Source organism: Panicum virgatum, chromosome 3N (genome assembly GCF_016808335.1).
Source record: "Panicum virgatum strain AP13 chromosome 3N, P.virgatum_v5, whole genome shotgun sequence".
Classification (NCBI taxonomy): Eukaryota; Viridiplantae; Streptophyta; class Magnoliopsida; order Poales; family Poaceae; genus Panicum; species Panicum virgatum.
This window is the reverse complement of record NC_053147.1, coordinates 4525203-4545808: the sequence shown is the minus strand read 5'-3', so window position 1 is coordinate 4545808 and position 20606 is coordinate 4525203. Positions and strand designations below refer to the sequence as shown.

General features: G+C 48.8%; 2 protein-coding genes across 5 annotated transcripts; one reads left to right on the top strand and one right to left on the bottom strand.

Moving 5' to 3' along the window:
• Position 1: 1 nt before the first annotated feature.
• LOC120663790 lies at positions 2-3094 on the bottom strand. 4 transcript variants are annotated; one of them, XM_039942696.1, is made up of 3 exons: positions 2994-3094; positions 2843-2875; positions 2-1372 (listed from the first exon to the last, which is right to left on the bottom strand). In XM_039942696.1, exon 3 carries the CDS (start codon positions 1331-1333, stop codon positions 155-157), a length of 1179 nt encoding a protein of 392 aa, XP_039798630.1. In that variant the 5' UTR covers positions 1334-1372; positions 2843-2875; positions 2994-3094; the 3' UTR covers positions 2-154. The 4 variants fall into 4 exon arrangements, with proteins under 4 accessions (XP_039798630.1, XP_039798629.1, XP_039798633.1 ...); XM_039942695.1 differs by lacking the exon at positions 2843-2875 and having other exon boundaries at positions 2994-3091; XM_039942699.1 differs by lacking the exon at positions 2843-2875 and having other exon boundaries at positions 2-1354; positions 2994-3081.
• A 14610-nt stretch (positions 3095-17704) lies between these two features.
• LOC120663789 lies at positions 17705-20399 on the top strand. The gene is made up of 3 exons (XM_039942694.1): positions 17705-18238; positions 18921-19439; positions 20035-20399. The coding sequence occupies exons 1-2, from the start codon at positions 17724-17726 to the stop codon at positions 19180-19182; spliced, it is 777 nt and encodes a 258-aa protein (XP_039798628.1). The 5' UTR covers positions 17705-17723; the 3' UTR covers positions 19183-19439; positions 20035-20399.
• The last annotated feature ends 207 nt before the right edge of the window (positions 20400-20606 follow it).

The following is a 20606-nucleotide window of genomic DNA, read 5'->3' as shown; positions in this document are numbered from 1 at the left end:
GAAAACGAAGAGAAACTAAGATGAATACTGACAAAAATTGACCTGTAACCAGTATCAGGCAACTGGTCCGGCATCGACAATTACAAAAGCACATCAAGCCTTTGCTACAACGTACGGCAGCATGGTACACAGCAGGCTGCTGATTGCTACAGAACTATGGAGATGGCTCATGCTTGATTGTTGTACCATGACATCTTGGAGACAACCATAGACAAAATTGGTAATCTGGAGAATCCGAACCGATGCCTTCATGGCCATTAAACTCATCCAATCCAATCAACTCTTCGATCCGACTCTTCTTGTCCGCTAGGTTTGGGATGCCGCGTGGTCCAGTCTCTTTAAGAGGATGATCTGTCTCTAATTTTGGAGTGCTCACCTTTCTTGGGGGGCCAAGTTTCAAGTGTGGCGGCCTTCTTCTCTGACAGTTGATTGGCACCTGGTGACTGGAGGGTGCAGATGCTTTTGTTGTCCTGCTCAATCTGGACGGAACTGCAGGTGCCTTCTGAATCTTCTCTTGGGAGGAGACTTTGGTTCCTTTTGGGCATGAATTGGCACTCCCTCGATGCGGTTCAATGCTCTTCTTTGCTGAAGATAGTTTGTTCTTACGGAGCCTCTGCAAGACAGGATTTAACTGACGAACTTCAGCATAACCCATATCCATTGTGTTTCTACGAGGTGACAAACTGAGGAACTTTTCAAATTCAGGGCTGTTGTAGGCAGTGCGCTCAAATGGCCAGAATATTGGTTCATCAGACTCGTTGGCTTCTTTCCTCTCCGATGTCCCTGGAGTAGAACTGGAAGGACCAAATTGGAGGCTTCTGACTGCACTGAAAGAAGGGCTTGGAAAGTCAGAACTGAGACCATCAAGAAGCTGTTCCTTGCTTGGCAGCAAAGCGGAATCCTCTGCATCAAGATCTAAAGAAGAGACCCAGATATCTGTTTTGTCAAGATCCACAGACTGAGTATCTGACTGTACTGTGAATGGTGTGCTTGGGGTACTGATTGTAGATGACTGTTCGCTGAAAGAACTATCATATGAAGAATCACCGCACTCTGAGTCTGACAGAACAAAGGGAAAGCCATTCTTTTCAAGCCTCCATCTAATCACATCCTCCTCAGTAGCATCCTGCTTAAAACTCTTTAGTGGCAAATTAAGGATGGCTGATGGAACCTCCTTGTCAGGACACTGAGAAGCTGCAATTTCCTCCCTGTTCATGGTCACATCGTTGGAACTAGATAGCGATAACTGCGTCGAGAACTGATTATGAAGTGAAGTTGCTTTGCTGTCAATTTCAGAACCATCAAAATCATGGGTCCCCCAGCTGTGCTTCATACAGTTGTATTTTATATCACCCTAAAAGATTGATTCAACCTAGCATTAACAGAAATAAGAACTGTAAATGGAAATAAGCAAACACTAGCAGAACTGTTGAGTTTTTCCAAGGAAACGGTAGCACCTCCAGTTAAGACAAGGTATTGCAGATAGAAGCAAGATAAGCGAGGATAGCACCTTAAATATTGCATTGAAGCATCCATCAACATTGTGATTTAAATTTTACACCAGCAATTAATATCTACAAATGAGGTTTCCGGGGGGTCAAACTAATTTGTTCTGCTTGATATATAAGTGACTCAAATAAAACAATCTTGAATTAAAATAATACATGATATAATTCTTTTTTGATACTTCATCAGTATTCTGAAAAGTATCGCCATAGAATGCGCAGCTGTATAAGTATTTGTCATTCAAAGGCATTTTGTCTCAATTGACCAGGATTTTATATCTGCTCAACTTCCTAACACAACACTGCTTTTGTTAACCACATCTGCTACATGCAGACTTTTATATATAAAAGAAAAAAGAACCTACTCGGCTACTCCAATCTACGAAAGTAACCTAATGCGTGGTGTTGTTTTCATATATCACATAAACAAGTTCAGGTGCCCCAATATGGGGAAAAGAATCCATTTCTTTAATAGTCAGATAGGTTCTGGAAAAGAAACTCCACCAATAGAACACTAAAATCAACCAGAGGCTCTAGTCAAGGAAACAGTCGCATGCCTTATGTCATCACTTGTCAGAGTACTTCAACTTCAAGGAAACAAGTCCATTAACGTAATGGCAGGCTTTCACAGAGGCCTCAGAAATGGTCAGAGTAGAGAAGTTGAGATAGTGATATGATGCAAAGAAATTTCCTTTCGTTTCAAACGTAAATTGTTGACATTATGACTGCTGTTCAGATTTATCAGTCTAAACATACAGTGATGCGTAGTAACACTCACTACAAATAAAAAAGTTATAAACATGTGGAAATTTTGTGCGGGTTTAAATGTTCACTCAAGTTTTTTTTTTTTGGGGGGGGGGGGGGGGGGGGGGAGGGGGGGGGGATTAAACAAGACCCCTAACATTACTCTGTTCCTGGCGCAGAAATCAAATTAAGAACATATCACCGAACAATAGTTTCAGAGTTACACCAGCATGCAGAAATCAATCACTGACACTATCTAAAAGCTCTCGAGGATGAAGTGCCGCACTGCAGCTCTTTTCCAGTGATAAGCCTGTCCTGCTTCTAATCTAGAACTTTACTTGTAATCAAGAACTCAACATGTAGAAAATTTCCCCTAGTGCTACTGAAGCCAACAACTCAACATGTAGAAAATTTCCCCTAGTGCCACTGAAGCCAAAAACTTCACTTGTAATCAAGAACTCAACATGCAGAAAATCTGCCCCCCCCCCCCCCCCGATTTCAGTATCTTTTATGATACGGAGGTACGAAACTTTACCATTTACCATTTTAGCAATCGAGAAACAGAAGGGGCAAAACAGAGAAAGAACTGAAACCTGAAAGAAATCCGCTGCAAGGGCACTTTCTTCCTAAAAACAGGTTAAATTCGGGAAAAAGAAAGAAGGATGGAAGAAGTAAGCGACCGAGGTATAGAGATTGGTGGATGATTTTGAACTGAAGAAGAAATGGGGAGATAAGAGTTGCTACCTGAATCTGGCGCGCCTGGACGAGAAGCCGCCAGGCCCTGTTGCGCGGCTTGTTTCTCCCTCCGTCGATGGCTCGAAGCGGTTTTGAATGAAGCCCCCTGGCTCAGTGGGTTTTTTCTTTTTTATGGGCTGGCTCAGTGGTTTTGGTAGAGATTTCTTCTTGTTCGGACCTCGGATTCGTTAGGTCTGACATGTGGATCCTCAAAATTTAGTGATTTTTTTAATAACTGGTCAGCCAGCGGGGGTATTTTTGGTGCTCGTGTTGTCGTGTGAAACCGATCGCATCTGGGTTCCCTAAATGATACAGTATCTTTCTTTTCCTAAATCACACATATATTGTGGGCCACTTTCCATAAGTTCTTTTTTATCGAACGCTTCCCATAAATTCTTGCATTGTCGGCATGCCAGGTACAGTATACACAATAAATTCTTGTATATGTACTTATGTAGAGATAGAACACCACACAAGCTGTTGCGTGTGTTTTTTTTTCTGTTGCTAAATGCGTATATTGATCTTGATCTCTAAGGGTGTTTCAAAAAAAAGATCTTGATATCTAAGATAGTGCGGTGGTCATTCTTATTATATTTTGATTGGGACATTCAAATTATTGCATTACCATACCAGTAAAAGGTTGTTTGGTTCCAGGGGCTAAACTTTAGACTATGTCACATTCAAGAGAATATTGATATTTATTAATATTAAATAAAATCTGATTACAAAACTAACTGCAAAACTCTGGGGCTAAATTACGAGACGAATCTAATGAGGTATATTAATTCGTAATTAGTGGATGGTTACTGTAGCACCACTGCAGCAAATCATAAATTAATTAGGCTCATTAGATTCGTCTCGCAAATTAGCACCCATCTGTCAAAAAAGTTTTATAAATAAATTTTATTTGATATTCCTAAATGGTAAGATTTTTTTAATGTGACAGGGGCTAAAAAAACTGATGGAAAGGTCTGAGTAGTTGTAACAGTTTTATGTTCGTACCTTTCTCAGAAAGTTATTGTGAAAACTCTGGATCGTTTTCCTCTTTAAGCTGTATACTTAGCCCACCCATCATCCCGTTCACATCGTTTCAGGCCCAATCCACGGCCGTAAGGCCAGCGACATGACAGCCCATTCACTTGCTCGGATCCCTACCTTTTTGCGGAAATGAACCACCCACGTCCGATTGAGCAAAAGCTCGGCCCAACGTAAGTTGGATCCACGTGCAAAACGGCCCACAATGCCCAGACCGAAGGCTTTACGGCCCAATAGCTCCGTTGGTGCCTAAGCGGCGGCGCGGGAGGACTATTGTGGCTTGTCAGCCTTTCATACTAAATCAGCATTAGCCACCAGTTACTAGTTAGTTAGCAGTACTATTCTCTCATAATAAATCAGTACCAGCCATCAGCCACAGCCAAGCGAACACAACATATATCACTCCGTTCGTTTCACTTTTTTTTGGCTTCTTTCAGCTTCTTTCCTCTCACATAAACCAGCCGAAATCAGCCAAAACTAACCGAAATCAGCACTGCAATATATGAATCCATCGCCTGAAACGAATTGGCAGGTCGGCGGGACTAAATTCAGCCAAGTAACACTTTGCTGGCCGCATGCAGCAAGCAGCTTTGCTGTGCGCGTTAGTGCACACTGACATGGCCCAATTTAATTAATTTCATTGCAGCCTGCACATATACGGATGATGAGATGGGCAGGTAATGAGTCCGTTGGACCAATAGGAGGCGGTGCATGTGAGATCTCACCAGTAAAAGAATATATTTTTTATTTTATTTTCTTTTTTCTTATCTGGATCTTGAGGCTTTGAGCAAGCGACCTAGCCCAAGCATTATTTTATGCCTCTTATTTGATTACATTCATAATATTTGCGCATGACTCGACAAAAGCTTTTCTTTTTCATCTTTAGTTTCTTTCTTCTTTTATTTTCTTCTCCTTTTTATATTTATTTCCTTCCAACCTTTTATTTTCCTTTACTTTTTTACACTTCTCATTCTTTCTATACATATTTATTTATTTATTCTTTCTCTTTATTTATCTTTTTTCCTTTTCGAATCTCATGTAGGAATTTTAATTCATCTTTTTCCATAATTAGTATCGTTTCTATTTATTTATTATATAATCAAATGAGTTTACAGCTGGAGTATTTGTTCACTACGCAAAAGTATTTGTTCTCTTTGTAGATTAATTTTTTCAACGACGTTGACTAATTTGCATCTTTAATAACTAATTTGTTTGCGATGCAAAATTATTTGTTCTCTTTGTAAACTAAATTGTACGGTGTTATTGACTAATTTTTTCGTGATATGCATTTTCCATTATTTGTCAGATACAACTCAAATGTTCGCGATGTTTAATGTTTTATTCATAGTATGTTATTATTTGTTCATCGTGTTTAATCTTTTATTCATTGAAAATAATAATTTGTTCATGTCTTTAAGTATTTTGTTCCCAGTAGCCGAAATTAGTTATTTAGTATTAAAAAATTGCTTTAAAATATTATGCAAATATAGGCAAGTGTGGTCTTGATTTCAAGATCTTATCGTAAGAAAGTTATTGGTGCAACTCAAATTTAAACTGGATGCTCGATTTAGTTGTTATACCTTTTTTATTTCAATTCAGCATGCATCTAGGTGACATCATCATGGTTGTCCTAATCTGCATGCATGGAATCTCTCTACTCTTTAGCTGTGGAGATGTGAGCCGTGAGGAAACGGACTGTGTGGGCTACATTACTGGACTGACGGCCCATCTATTCTGTTCTGATTAATCTCTTCTGGTGATGATTGGTGGGACTGTCGCCTTTAGCGACATATAGACTCACCCGCACAGGTCGCCCGTCATGACAGCCCTCGGCAACGCCGGGAATGCACCTCGCTGCCGCTGCTCCGATCGAGATTAATAAGAGCCCCTTCGGGAGAGCTTCCTCCCATACGGCTCCAGCTCCACGCTAGCACTGCAGTGACACTTTTTTGCACTGTAGCAATGAGATGAACCGCAAATTGAAGCCTAAAACGAACTAGGAAAGACGGGAGTCGGTAGAGCTGAAAGAGCCTGTTTGGGACGGCTCCCTCCGGCTCCAGCTCCATCCCTGTAGCATCCTGTAGTGCGGAGCTAGGGAAATGCAACTCCAACTGCTCCTTCTACTGCCCAGGCAAATGTAGCAAGGAGCCGGAGCTTTTTTTTTCATCGCTATAGTGGAGCACAGTAGCAAGGACTATAGCATGGAGCCGGAGCCCCCGGAAGGAGCCGTCCCAAATCCACTACTCCGGCTCCGGCTCCAGGGTGCTAAAGTAGTACTATAGTGCGTGGAGCTGAGCACTCCGAAGCTCTCTTAAATAGGCTCTAAGTTCCACTTCCACCTATATTTTGTCTTTCTGCTCTTAGATTTTATCGATCAGCTAAAGGCTTTTAATTAAAGTGTTCATGCGTTGCTACGGGTAATATAAATTTTACCCAGATCTATATGAGACCACTAATTTTTTGCTCTTTCACTCCATATACCAGCCATGCTGTGACTGCACAAGGTTATCGATTGTCTAGGTTATCGATTGTGATTCATATTGATTTGTTCGGGTTTAGATTAGAATTTCGATTTCCAATTGATTTATTTAGGTTCCGATTTGGATTTCAATTGATGGGTTCAAAGAATCATTGCTTGTCTTAGAAATAAGTACGCGTGGTGCACTGATATTATGAGGATGGTCTTGCCTCTCGCGGCTTCTCCAGGGCTCGTGGACAATGCATGCAAAATTCATGGTTGCACTCCTCCAAAATAGACACCAGGCTTACTCGCTCTACAATCTAACTAAACAAGCTTCTGCCAAAAAGAAATAACATAGAACTTTCATTGCCGATATTTCTCAGAGCTCTTAATCTCGATAGGAACTTAATGCACACACTACTAAAAAATTATTCTCTCAAAGAACGTTTATGGTTGAATAATCGGAAAAGAAAATGAATCAGAAAATCTTAGTAAAGGTTGGCACCCAAGATGACACATCCATCTCGTAGGCTATTGTTGAAGAAGCTGAGGAATAACAGCACTTGCTGATATCCTTGGACCGGAGATCAAGCAGGAAAGTTTTGGAGTCTGGCGCTGCGACGAGCACGACGCCGCTCCTCTCGGCGAACCACTCCAGCCGCAGGCTCCCTACCCTCCCCTTCATCACCCCGCAATCCCTGACCAACTCCGGCCGCTTGGTCCACTTCCCCGTCCGCTCCGACTGCGCCCAAGCAGACACGATGTCATAGTTGACGACGAGCACGACGGGGCTCCTGCCCGACGGCGACGTCGCCATGAGGATCTGCGCCGTCCTGTCGCGGGGAGGGAGAGACCTGCACGCGCGGTGGAAGCTCTTGGGGAGCTCCGAAGGTCACCCTCGCCGCCCCGACGTGGAGCTTGAGGACGTAGTAGCTCCGGTTCAGGTGGTACAGCCACTGCACGGTGTCCCCGACGACGACGGGGTTCCCCGGGCGCTGCAGCTCCTCGTCCCCGTGCATGATCAGGGGGCTCGAGCTCCGGGCGCGAGGGGCCCACGTGCCTTGCTCCGACGACAATGCGTGGATCTGCAGAGAGCGCCAGCCGCCCGGCGGAGTCACGAAGCAGGCCTTGAGAACTTGGAACGGCCGGCCAACGGCGCCGCCGTCGCTGTCGCCGACGAGCAGGACATACTGGCCCGGGATCCTCGGTCCCGGAGGCAGGGGCGCAGGGCTTGGCTACGGCCGGTGGCGGGGCGGTACATGCATAGCTTCTCTTCAGACCCCCGGTCAACCATGCATTGGAAGAGGATAAGACCGTCGCGAGCCGCCAGCGGCCGGCAGTGCGCGTGGCGGCGGCCTTTCCATCTGCGCCCCGGGGGAAGCACGCGGCGGCGCGGAGCAGCCCGGTGACCTCCGCCGTGGCGTCGTCGACGAGCATCAGGTTGCCATTCCACCTGTCGACCAGGCCGCCGCGCAGGAGGGAGGGGCGGACGAACCGCTGGTCGGCGTGGCGGCGGAGGCGGAGGCTGGCGCGGAAGGCCGGGTCGGCGATGTGGCGGCGGAGCTCCTTGCACGTGGCGGCGCAGCGCACGAGGGTGGCCGGGTCGGAGCGCGCCGCGATCTCCGGTAGGAGGTCGAGCGGAAGGGAGAGCGGCGCGTGCTTGCACCCCCTCGGTCGTTTCCGCGAGCTGGGGAGGATGGCGGCGCCCGCCATGGCTTGATTCCCGAGCTGGATTGGATCCATGGGAATCAACTGGTTCTGGCGGCGTTTCCGTAGGGCTGAGCTGGGTATCCTCTACTCCTATGTTTGTGGGATATCCTACCATAATATTGTTAGATTATTAGTACGTGTACGTAATAAAAAGTGTACAATGGATTTGATGATTGATACCCTTTGATGGTTGATGCGAGTAATGCGATACATCATCTTAACTTTATCTAGTTAAATTTCACGTGATATTCAAAATCCTTTCAAATGAAATATTGGTCATTGGCACACTCTATCCATATATGAATGAATGCTTTTGAAAGACTGGTGGCAAACATGAATCTATTATCGACGCTGCATTACCTACCATTGAACAAATATTTAGCTGAAAAATAAAGGCAATTAGAATATATGGCTTGGATCTAGGAGATATGATGCCTATTGATCTGCACGCCCATCGCAGTGCGCGAAGGTCTCGTCCTTGAGCCCACCTAGGCTATGGTGCCGGAAGCACCACCGTGGAGCGGCGATTTGATTCACGGGGGCGTCGGTCAATAGCAGGACCCGATAAATTGGTAAACGGGCGCATAAACTCATGGAGGCAGACCCGATTAGCACAAATCGATCTGTTACGTCCGTCGCCGATCGGATGGCGCTGCATGTCGATTGACAGAAAAACTGAATCTCAATCATCAGTTCATAAAGAGCAAATCTGTTTTGTTATTATAGATGGCCAACGGGCTGGCCCAGCACGATGTCGGGCCGGCACGGCATGGTGATGGACAGTCCTTAATGGGCCATCGTGCCTCACGGGCCGTGCCGCTGCGGGCTTCGTGCCTGGCCTTCGGCCCAGGCACGACACTACGAGCTGTTTTTCATGCCGTGCCGGCCCGTAAACCACGGTAAATTTTACGAGCTGAGCCAACCCACAGTCGGGGACGGTCGGAGTTGGAGGCGAGCAGCGGCCGGCGCCCGACGGATCTAGATCAGCGCCAAGTCTCTGCTGCAGCCGACGTTCCGCAGCTCGCCGTCATCGACCCACACAGGATCCTCTCGCTGGGGCGCGTGTCGCCGATAGACTCCGAGGGCGCGCTGGTTGTGGCTCCCGCGGGGGCTGAGGAGGAGGAGGCGCTCCCGAGGGTCCATGCAGCGGCGGCGGCAGATGGCGCCGTTCGTGGCTATGCAGGAGGACGAGGAGGGAGGGCGGGGCGGGCTGTATCTGAGGCCGTCCCTGCGCGGGAGCTGGGAGGGACGAGAGGACGCGGTGCCGCGGCGGGGGTAGGACAGGGGATTTTAGGGTTAGGGTTGGGGGGTCGGCAATTTTATATGGGGGAGGGAGGAGTTTCGTGGGCTGGGCCGGCGGCGAGGGGAGAGTCATTGGGCGCACCGGGCCACTACCGTGTCGTGCTCGTGCCGGCCCACGTGCCTGGGTGCGGCCCAGGCACAGCCTGCTCTCTCGGGCCGTGCCAGCCCAAGCCCGTAGGTCACCAGGCGGGGCCGTGCTTGGGCTGAGCCAAAAAAAAACAGGCCTTGGGCTGAGCTAACGGGTTCGGGCTGCATGGCCATAGATATTTGTTATATAGGTTCTAGTACCCTGCGTTGCACTACGCATCAGGGGCACACGTCTAGATCGATCTATCGAGCCATTGACCATGGTGCCCGCCGATCGTCGCCTGTTGCGGCGGCTGGGTTCTGCTGCCGGCGCCGTCGCAATCAGCAGCGAGGGTGGGCTATCGGTGCGGCGGAACTCCATACTGAAGCGGGCAGGGTCGGTGGGGCCGCATGCGCGTGCCAAGAACGACGGCTTCCGCCTAGACGACGAGGTTCTCATCACCATCCTCTCACTCGTCGGCAGCACCGCTGACCTCGTCAGGTGCGCCGCCGCCTGGTCTCCACCAACGCGGCCTTCATCTGCCGCCACGCTCCCCGCCTGATTCTGTCCAAAAGCTTCATCCGTTTCTTCGACCTCAACAATAGTACGGTCGACGCCACGTCGTCGGCGCCACGGCCCCTTTGGCTCGGCAAACCCTTACTCGGTGGGCTCGTCCGCGGATACGGGCACCGGATGCTGGACACCTCCTCCCGCGTGGTCGCGTCCCGCGGCGGCCTCCTTGCCGCCGAGATCCGTCGCGCCGAGAGCGGCGGCAGCGCTCTCAGGCTGCGCGTGTGCAACCCCGCCAGCGGCGAGGTGGACTGCCTCCCATGTATAGATGGCAACGGGTAAAATCCGCGCGGATACTAACTTCGTAGACCCGCACCCGCACGCCCAAACCCGTGCCCGCGCCCGAGCCCGCAACCCGCAACGGGTACAAAACAATACCCATACCCGCTATCCGCGGATACCCGCGTACCCGCGGGCATGCTCGTATACCCACAAAATTCAATGAATCAAGCACAAAATTCAGGAAATCAAGCTCAAAATCAAGCACAAAATCATCGGGGAGGAGGGGCGGTGAAGCCGCCGCCGCGGCTCCCGCCGAGCAAACTGAACGCACGTGCGGAAATCAGAGCCCCCGAAAAGCCACGCCGAGGCCATGGCACCCGCGCGCCCTCCCGCTGGTGGTTGCCTTGGCGCTGGCGCACCTCCTCCCGCGCCACGCCGCGGCACAGCAGGCCGACGAGGCGCGGCTGCTGCTTCGGATCAAGCGGGCGTGGGCGTGGGGCGACCCGCCAGCGCTCGCGTCGTGGGGCGCCTCGGCCGCGACCTCGCACTGAGGGGCGGAGGCCGGACGGCCGAGGCCCGAGGGGGGCAGGGGGCTGGTCGCTTGGGCAAGCCGCTCCGCCGGCGGGTGGCGCGACTCGTGGCTCCGCGCGGCGCAGGCAGCGGCGGTGAAGCGGCGTCCGGCGGCAGGCGGCCTGGGGAGGAGGGAGGGGCCGGGGCCCGGGGGCGGAGGGGTGAGGCCACGATGCGAGGCACGGCGCTGTGGGCGGAGGGCGTTTGCGGATTGGGTGGGGGGCGGCTGGGAGTGGGACTGAGAAGTGGGGAGGAATGAGATAAACCCTAGAGTTGATTTTATATACAAGGATGGTTGGACCCCACTTGTCAGCGGGTATGCGGGTTTTCGGGTTCGGGTATTAAATTTTCAGACCCGTTATAAAATACCCGTTGGGTTTGGAATTGTACCCGTGCCCGCGCCCGCATGCACAAATACAGACCCGAATCCACGCCCAGCGGGTCGGGTATCCACGGGTTCGCAGGTATTTTGTACCCGTTGCCATCTTTACTCCCATGCCTGCGCGGCAACGACAGGCCCGGGCCGTACGCATGCGCGCTGCTCACCGCTGACGACCTCCGGTACTTCCAGGACGCCACACCGCCGCCCCGCTCGGCGGCGTCTTATCGCCTGCTCCTTGTCTACAACCGCCGGAGCTTCACGGCGGCGCGGTGCTTCTCCTCCGACGCCGGCGGCTGGGGGCCCGAGGCGCAAGTATCCGGCGCGAGAGTCGGCAGGGCACAGCTGCACGCCACGAGGTCGCAGGCCACGCGCGCCGCCATCGTGCACTGCGGCATTGTCTTCTGGCCCCGTCTCAGGCTAGCCCTGCTTGCGCTGCCGACCGAGGGCGCCGCCGTCGTCCGTGGCCTGTCGACATCTCGTCTCTACGACCGGGAGGGAAGCATGCTTGGGCTAATGCCGGACGGCAAGCTTTGCTGGGTCGATCTGGTCGGGAGTGTGATGCGTGTGTCCTTACGAAGCCACAATGTGGACATGCTCTGCCTCCGTGACGGCACCTTGAAGGGATCTTGGCTGCCGCCATGGAAGATCGATCTGAGGTTGATGCCGGAGTTCTCATCAGCGACGTCGTCGGTGACGCCGCGATGGTTCTACGAGAAGAGCGGCACCATCTTCGTCACAGCCAAGATTGGCCATGGCGTGGGCGCCGGGGAGCGCTGCTACACTCTGATGGTTTCTACCAAGGGGATCTACAAGTATTGCGCGGTGGCGAGCGCTGCTACACTGCTACTTTGATGTACGGTTATGAGTTGGACCCAGAGAAATTCTTGGGATCACTATCACTTAGCCTGGGGTTGGGTGAAGAGCCGGAACACAACTGATCGATGAGAGCATCTCCAGCAATAGCCCCCAAATCACAGCTCTCATATAGTTTCTGGGGGCTGGTCCCCATCTCATACCATCCAAATAATACATCCAACTCCAGCAGAAGCCCTCATATTTGAGCTATCATCCAAGTCTAGTGGGGCTGGTGAGTATGGCTCACAGATGGAGGGCTCCTTAGAGACCCCCAGGCTTAGGGGGTGGAGGGAGAGATTTGGAGGCCTCCCTAGTTTAGGGACTCAAGTAGAGGGCCTGCTGGAGTTGTTTTTCTTGATTTCACCCTTCAAATTTGGGGTAGGGGTTTGATAGAGGGTCTGCTGGAGTTGCTCTGAGTGATAACCAACCATGTCAATACGTCAAAATAGAATTTTTAAACATTAATAGTCAATACTTTTCAGTTAGAATTTTCATTCCCTGATCTGCTCGAGGATTACCCCATGCATATGGCTAAAAAGGACAATGTGATATTTTGTTATCTAAAACGATAGTGCTCTATTGTACTGCATCATGAGGCGCACCCAGCCATGGACTCCCAATAAAAGAACTACATACTCCATCCGTTTGAATGAAAATATTAGACGAAGTGTTGTTTGACTTGGCACAAACACATGGCACTGGGTCTATCATGACCATCCATTTGCAAATCAACGGTTGGATGTGTGTGAGAGAATCATGAGTGGATGAGAGAATCAACGGTTGAGCGATATGAACAATCTAGACAGATCATGTGGCCACAAGTGCATGAGTGAACGAAGATCTTTCTTGACTTGGCAGGATCTTTAGAACCGGATCGACTCTAACAGCTGATTTCCCATATATAGAGAATAATATCTGTTGCAACAGCATTCTATATAATGGGAACATATTAGGTGCAAATCAATCTCTTCGTGTAAACCATGGAAACTTCAATCTGGGCCATCGGATCAACATTCAAGGGAAGGGACGCAGGGGCGTGGGAGGAGGGATTTGCAAAAGTGTGATTACCCAATCCAAGAGCGGTCGGTTAATTAAAAAATTATCCAATCCCCATATGCCCTTTTATGTTATATACTTAAACATTGCTAGACAAATAGTTGATCAATAATTATAAATTAAGTTTGAATATTGGGACGCATGAACGCCTTATACAATTGATCGGAGAGAGTAATATATAATTCTAATGTGAAAGTTAGCCCTAGTGCAACATTTAGAGATGCAAGTTAGATAATTTTTGAGTAATTAGATCGATCCAAAAAATTTAATAAAATTTAATAAAATAAACTAAAATGGCATTATGTGCAAATAATTTGCGAGGGGAATGAACTGGATTTACATGCTATCATAATTAATTAGCTGACCCCAAAAACATCATCGGGCACACTTGCATCCTTAGCAGCATAGTATATATGACACGCATTTGATGATTGTTGTGTAACATTATTTTTTCCAGACGTAGTAAAAATGTTTTCCTTGCCGAATGTTATGATGCCTGATGGTATATATAAAGCAGGGAGCTAGGTGATATATAGAAGATTTGTTGGATCAATATCGAATAGACCATATCCATCAATTGTGGGCAGTTGAGAAAACCGGGCTACAGTTTGAACTCGAGAGATACTACACGTGACACAGTTTTGTCTACTGTTAATAGACTATTGAATAAAGCTTCAGCCGAGCAAATTAAAAACGAACCATGCGTAACACTGTCTAATTAATCACGGTTTTTTATGAAAAAAAACTTCATGTTGTGCAGACTAATATATTATATAGAGTATGACTTATCTTCAACACATGAAGTCGTGCATGGATGCCACGATGACTAATAACAGAGAGGATCACATTCAAAAGGAGCATGTGCAAATTAGAAGCTTCTACCAAATGTTGGAACCCAAGACGACACATCCATCTCGTAGGGGCAGTTCATAGCGGATTCTACGGTCCACTGGCCCGAGGACGGCCGCCTGAAGATCTCCCTGGACCGGAGGTCCAGCCAGAAGTATCGGCCGCCCGCGGTGATGAGCACGACGCCGCTCCTCTCCGCGAACCACTCCAACCGGACCTTCCCCTCGCTAGCCTCCTGTATCAGGAATCTCCCCATCCGGCTTGTGAAGGTCAGCATGCCGTCGATCTTGATCACCGCCTCCGGCCGCTCGCCCCACCTCGCCGGCGAGCGCCCGGACTGGGACCAGACGGATATCTTCGTTTTATCGTCGGCGACGAGCACGCAAAGGTTGCTGCACGTCGGCTTGGTTGCCAGGAGGATGTGTTTCCGCCCCGCGGCGGCGCTGCCGTATGCGGCATGGAAGCTCGCGGGGAGCTTCGTCGCCGTCACCTGAGCTGCTGCTGCTGCCCCTCCGACGTGGAGCTTCAAGATGTAGTACGAGGTGTCCGACCGGCACAGCCAGTGCACGGCTCCGTTGGCAACCAGGGGCGCTCGCCGTAGCCAGCCGCCGTGCACGTTGGGAATCCCGATCCGGATGCGGGGGCCCCATGCCCCCTGCACCGAGGAGAAGGCTTGGATCTGCAGGCAGCGGCGGCCGCTGCGTTTTGACAGCACCGAGGTCACCTTGAGAACACGGAAAGGCCGGCCGACGTCGCCGTCGCCGTCGCCGACGAGCAGGACGTACTGGCCGTGGAACCTCGGCCCGCGCGGGAGGGTTTGGCCGCGGCCGGTTACCGGATTGCACACGCGTAGCTCCACCTCTGCCTTCGTCTGGCCAGTCGTGCGGACGAGGACGAGGCCGTCGCGCGCCGCCACGGGCTCGTGCAGCCTCGGGGCGGTCTCGCCGATGGACGGGACGAAGCACCCCGTGGCGGCGGCCTCACCCGTTGCGTAGTCCACCAGGAGCTGGTCCTGGCCCCGCGTCTCGACCAGGTGGCCGCGCATGAGGGAGGGGACGAAGCGGTCGGCGTGGTGGAGGCGGAGGCGGCTGCGGAAGGCCGGGTCGGCGACGCGGCGGCGCAGGTCCCTGCTCGCCGCGGCGCAGCGCACGAGGGTGGCGGGGTCGGACCGGGCCGCTACCTCCAGCACGAGGTCCAGCGGGAGCGGGAACGCCGGCGGCGAGGGCCCTCGCCTGGAGCGCTTCTTCCGCATCGCGATCCGTCGGAATAATCGATAGGTTTATTTTGGCCTTTTGACACGAGAACTCCTTTGTTTCATGCACCCATGTTTTTATATATTTATATATGTATGTATATATACATATATATAAAACAAGCGAGCCGTATATTGGCACATAGATAGCAGCGGCGGCGTAGTACAGACAGATCGATCGGTGGACCATGGTGCCCGTTCATCGCAATCGTGGTGGGCAGGGTCCCGCCGCCGCCGCCGTTGGCTGCCGGAGCGACCGGGTGTCCGTGCTGCGTAAAACCCCTGACGCGGGATAGGGCACGGCAAGGCACGCACGTGGATAGGGCACGACGGCTTGCCCCTAAGGCCTCCTCCAGACTCCAGTAGCACTGGCGAGGTCGTTGGACGGCCGAGCACCAGCACCACCTCGGGTTATGTGCATGTGAGGGAGGTGAGCGCTCCCGCTAGCTAGAGGATTTTTGCACTGTTCATGGATTAAAAAACTGTTTTAGCTGACGACATCGCGGACTTTTGGAGGAGGCCTAATGGCGTCCCTAACGGTTGGCGATTTGACTGGTATTTTGATTTTTCTAATCGGTGAACAGTGATAGCACAGTGGTCGCTAGCGACGTACTAGCTTGCACGCTCGCCGAGAGAGCTCGCTCTCACGCGCGCTCTGCCCAAGCGTCTGCCGTCCGTCTCAGTCTCCTGCCCAAATCGCCAGCCCGTTGCGGGTGGCCTAAGCGATGAGATCCTGCTCCTCATCATCGCACGCATGGCCGGGGACTAGTGGACGGTTAACTGAGTTTGCCTTTGGTGTTACCAATGACTAGTGGAGATATACGTGTTTTCATGAAGCAACGATGTCAATTATTTTTCTACACATCTGTCTTTTACTTTTATAAAACAATGATGTCAAATATTATCCTTCCAAACAAATAATGATTCGAATTATTGATGAATGCATGTGCAATAAGTAATACAGTAAACTGCTGGTGTAAAAAATATTAGCATTTCGGCAGAAACATTTTCTTTGTATCAAAAAATGGTCTCCACCCTCTTTCATCAAACTTTTTGACCTCACAAGTGAGACTTCCGTAAAAAGTATGGTGGATTTAATTAATCTTGGTGAGAAAAGATTTCAATTATTTCAACTTTTGTAGTACAAATTATATTGTCATTGCCACTAACATGTTTATCAGAAAGTGTATTCATACTTTAGTACTATGGTTTTAAATAGCGGGCTATTACAAATAGCGGCGTATTTTTTCCCAAAGCTAAGAGGCTATAGCAGAGGCTATGGCAAATAGCGGTTTACTACTAAATCATAAAAAATATAAGTAGTAGATGCACAAAAATATAGTAATTAGTGAATTTCATAAATATAAATATATTTCTAGGGCTACGAGAACATTATTAAGTTGAAAATACAACAAAATTCACACAATCAAATATCCAGTTGTCCAAAAGCCCAAAGGAGCAGCATTGAGATAAGAAAAAGGTTATAGCGGCGCTAAAGCTACGCCATTTAGAGCAGCTATAGCCCAACTTAGCGTCCATAGCTGCCATCGCGGCACAAACACAAATAGCGTAGCGGGGACCTTCTAAAAAGGCTATAGTGGAGTTATAGCGGGGCTATAGCCCGCTATTTAAAACCATGTTTAGTACATCTCATCATATTGAACAATGCTTAAAAATATTTTAAAAAATAGACTAATATATAACATGGAATCCATCTGTTGGGTATTATTGGGGATGGTATTTTTTTTTAGAAAGACAAAAGAAAGATGTCTCATATCTGATTCATATCAAGAAAAACAATTGGTGGTACAAAGAAAAGACAACTTGACATAAAACGACATAGAGAAAATAAAATCGCATTGAAGAATTCTCTGGTCGTCTTCTTCATTCGATTGTTCGTCATCCATCGGAGCTTAAAAACTGCTCTGGAAAGACATCAAAGAAAAGGGACACCTGCAAATCACCACCAAAAGCTTTGAAGATTGTAAAAATCACTCACTGCTTAGAACAAAATTTAGCAACCACTAAAAGAACATTGGCTAGAGAAACACCCCGACTAATATAGGCTTGCAATTTTTCACCACCAAAGTTGAAGAAATCAGATCTCATCGCAGAACAAATCGAAAATCGAAAGAAGAGGTCCTGTGTGGAGTCTGTTGCTGGTGATTAAAATCAGGCCCACCTGCCAGCCCCTGGTGAGGCAAACAGCTGGGCTGCCCATGAAATGGGCCGAACAAGCTGCTTTTAATCGGGCTTACCTGGACCCAATTTGCTCTCAGACGGGCCGTGCTGGTGCGATTCCCCTGCTGTTCGGCTCCGGCCTCTCGGCCCGGCGGGCCAGCCTTTCTGGTACTCCGCCGCCTGCTTAAACCCCAAAACCCTAGCCGCGCACCACCCCCGCCCATTCCATGGACGAGCCCCAGCCGCCGCCGCGCCCGCCGGTGCAGCTCGCCGGCGCGGCGCGCGACGCGGAGCTCCGCCTCGCTGCGGCGCTGTCCCGCGAGGAGGTCCTCCGCCGGCGCCGGCGCCGCCTGGTGCAGCTCTGCTCCCTCTACCGCGCCCAGTTCTGGGCGCTCGCCGACGAGCTCCCCGCCAGGCACGGCGAGTACTGGTGGGAGCACGGCGCCAGCCCAGCGCTCGACGACGAGCCCCCGCGCGCCCGGTTCCCGCCGTCCCTGCCGCTGCTGAAAGGGAATGGGGCCAGTGCCACACCGCCGGAGAATGGGGGCCCCGTCGGGCCGCTGGAGAATGGCTGCCGCGTTGCGGTCGCTACCCCTGCAGCGGCTGCGGGCGGGAGGGCGGGGTGCGCGGCCTCGAACTGTGCGGCCAAGGCGATGCCCCTGTCCCAATACTGCTTCAATCATATCCTCTTGGACCCCAAGCAGCAGCTCTATCAGCCCTGCGCCTTCCCCACTAGGACAAGGTATACTTCCTGGGTTGACCAGGGGAGTCCAGGATAGGTCATATAATTTCGCTATACAATTCTGGTTTTTGCTGGGATTTGTGTGGTGCCCTTGTCAGAAACGAGTTTAGTTCTTCTACATGAAATTCAGAAATGAGTTTTTTTATGGGTCAATTGTTACCTCTTAAAACTATATGCATGTTATTTCAACATTTTATTTAAAGAATGGATGTTTATGCCATCACCAATTGTTATGTGAAAAAACTTAAATATTGTCACCATTATACTTGCAAATTAAGTTATAATGCTTGAAATAAAATAATGATAATAACTAATGTTATATATTTCTGGATTAGGTAGATATATACCAAATCCAGAATTCATTGGTCTATACACATGGAATTTTGCTTTGACTACTATAGGTTGTAGTCGATTTTGATGCTATCATTTATTGCAACGGAGGGTTAAGGTCTTTGGTATCTGTTGACTACTATTTCATATTTTCACCTGTTTGCTATACACATATAATGGATTTAAATTCTGGGCCCGAGGAACTATGTTTTGCAATCAATACTTGGTCCTATGCACATGCATGGGCATCTGTGCATCATTTATGCTAACAATGCACTGCCAACTTTACTTTTTAGATGTTTTCTCATATTGATTGTGTCTCGTACTTAGGTACTCTGATGATTTTCTGCAGTGGTGCGCCAAATGGGGAAGCAATTTGTGGAAACCCTGTTCTGAGAGGCATTACTCCATTACGATGTGCTGATCATGATCCAACATCTCCAAAAGTCATCATAGAAGCTTTGAAAAATGTAGGAATTGACCTGCCCTTGACAAGTAAGAGTGTTCCAAAATTGAGTCTCTTGATTTCTGAAACAGTCAGGGAAATTCAGATGAAAAGAAAGCTTTCCATTTATGGTGGAAAGACTGCACCTTCTGATATGTCATTGAAATGATTTGTTTGGATCAGCCTGTGATCTCTTTGTACATGATGGCCCTACAGAGATGGGAGATGTTCCATTGTAAATAACAGGTGTCAAGGTTCACCAAATGTTCAAAAGAAGAAACAATGAATTGTTAAACTATCAGATAAGTTATGGTGCAGTGAAGGAAGTTGTGCCATTTAGAACAATTGGCTGCTGTTAAGCTACCCTCTTTAGACCTTGAATGGAAGAAAACAAATTTTGGACTGGGCTTTCAACAGCCACATGAGGTATGCCCGTATGTGAAGTCACTACTAGACCATTGTTTTCTATTTTGAGTTGTTGATATATACATGTTGGCAAATATATTGTTACAAATATGCAATGCAACTCGAAACTGTTTTGCATAGCTAGTAATATAGATAAAAAAGGTTCATTTGCTTTACTTTGAACTGTGAACTAAAATGCCTTGTGTTGTTATAATTCCCTGCTTCATTTGATGATCTTGTGAAAATAGTTTAACCTTTTTGTGCTAGCTTTGGGCCATTCACTAATCACGCTGCACATTTAATTTTGGCCAATAGCTCATGAAAACGAATCCATAATACATGGAAAATATTTCTGCAGTAATAGAAAATATTTCCTAATGGTAGTGATGAGTGAAAGAAACATCCAGAACTAGATATAGAACAGTGTTATACCTGTTATCTTGTTGATAGGTCATAAATTAAATAGAAATTAACCTGTCTTTAGTCCTGATTGTTTACATTTTGTCATATTCAATATTTATATGCTATGCATAGTGAGAGCGCAGTGGTAGAACACCATTTGTATCTGTGTATAGTATAATGAAGTTAATATATCATGCTTGCGGAGTTGTGACAGGAATGCTAAATAAAGTTCAAGGAATTGGAGGGTTGTATTGAATCTTGGATGATCAGTCACGCTACCCCAATGAGCTTAAGACTTGCTACAGTTTCCTTCTCTTTAGTCTTCCCTGTGTGGGAATTTCAGCATGGAAATTTCTTTATCATTAATGTTGTTGCTCAGTATTGGACCAGAAATGATTCATCTTGTTTGTGGTCAGAAATGTTTGTACATATAGTCGTAAATTGTGGTAATTATTAGTTTGGGGGTATAGGGATTTACCTTTGGGGCTGCAACCCAGCATTTGAAATTTTGAACTGGCAGTCGTTTGGGGCTATATCTAGCTTGCAAAATGTGAATGCATGGTTGATTGATTTGTGTTACTTGGGACGTCTGTTCTTGGGTTGTTTTCTTGGGCTAGAGTTGTTTTCTAGTCTAATGCTCAACTCATTCTGTCGGGCTGCTGCAAACCACAGCCGGGTGGTGGAAGGCACCCGCCTAAGCCCAGAGGGTGTGTACTCGGGGGTTAGCTAGTTCTAGTTCTATCTCGCTCAAGGACACGATGAACACAGCGGGATTAGAGTGGTTCG

Excerpts from the sequence above, each read along its gene's own strand:
- LOC120663789 (XM_039942694.1), top strand. The coding sequence starts at position 17,724 with ATGGACGAGCCCCAGCCGCCGCCGCGCCCGCCGGTGCAGCTCGCCGGC. Across the intron at positions 18,239-18,920 it reads GCCTTCCCCACTAGGACAAG|TGGTGCGCCAAATGGGGAAG; the intron begins GTATACTTCCTG and ends GATTTTCTGCAG.
- LOC120663790 (XM_039942696.1), bottom strand. The coding sequence starts at position 1,333 with ATGAAGCACAGCTGGGGGACCCATGATTTTGATGGTTCTGAAATTGAC.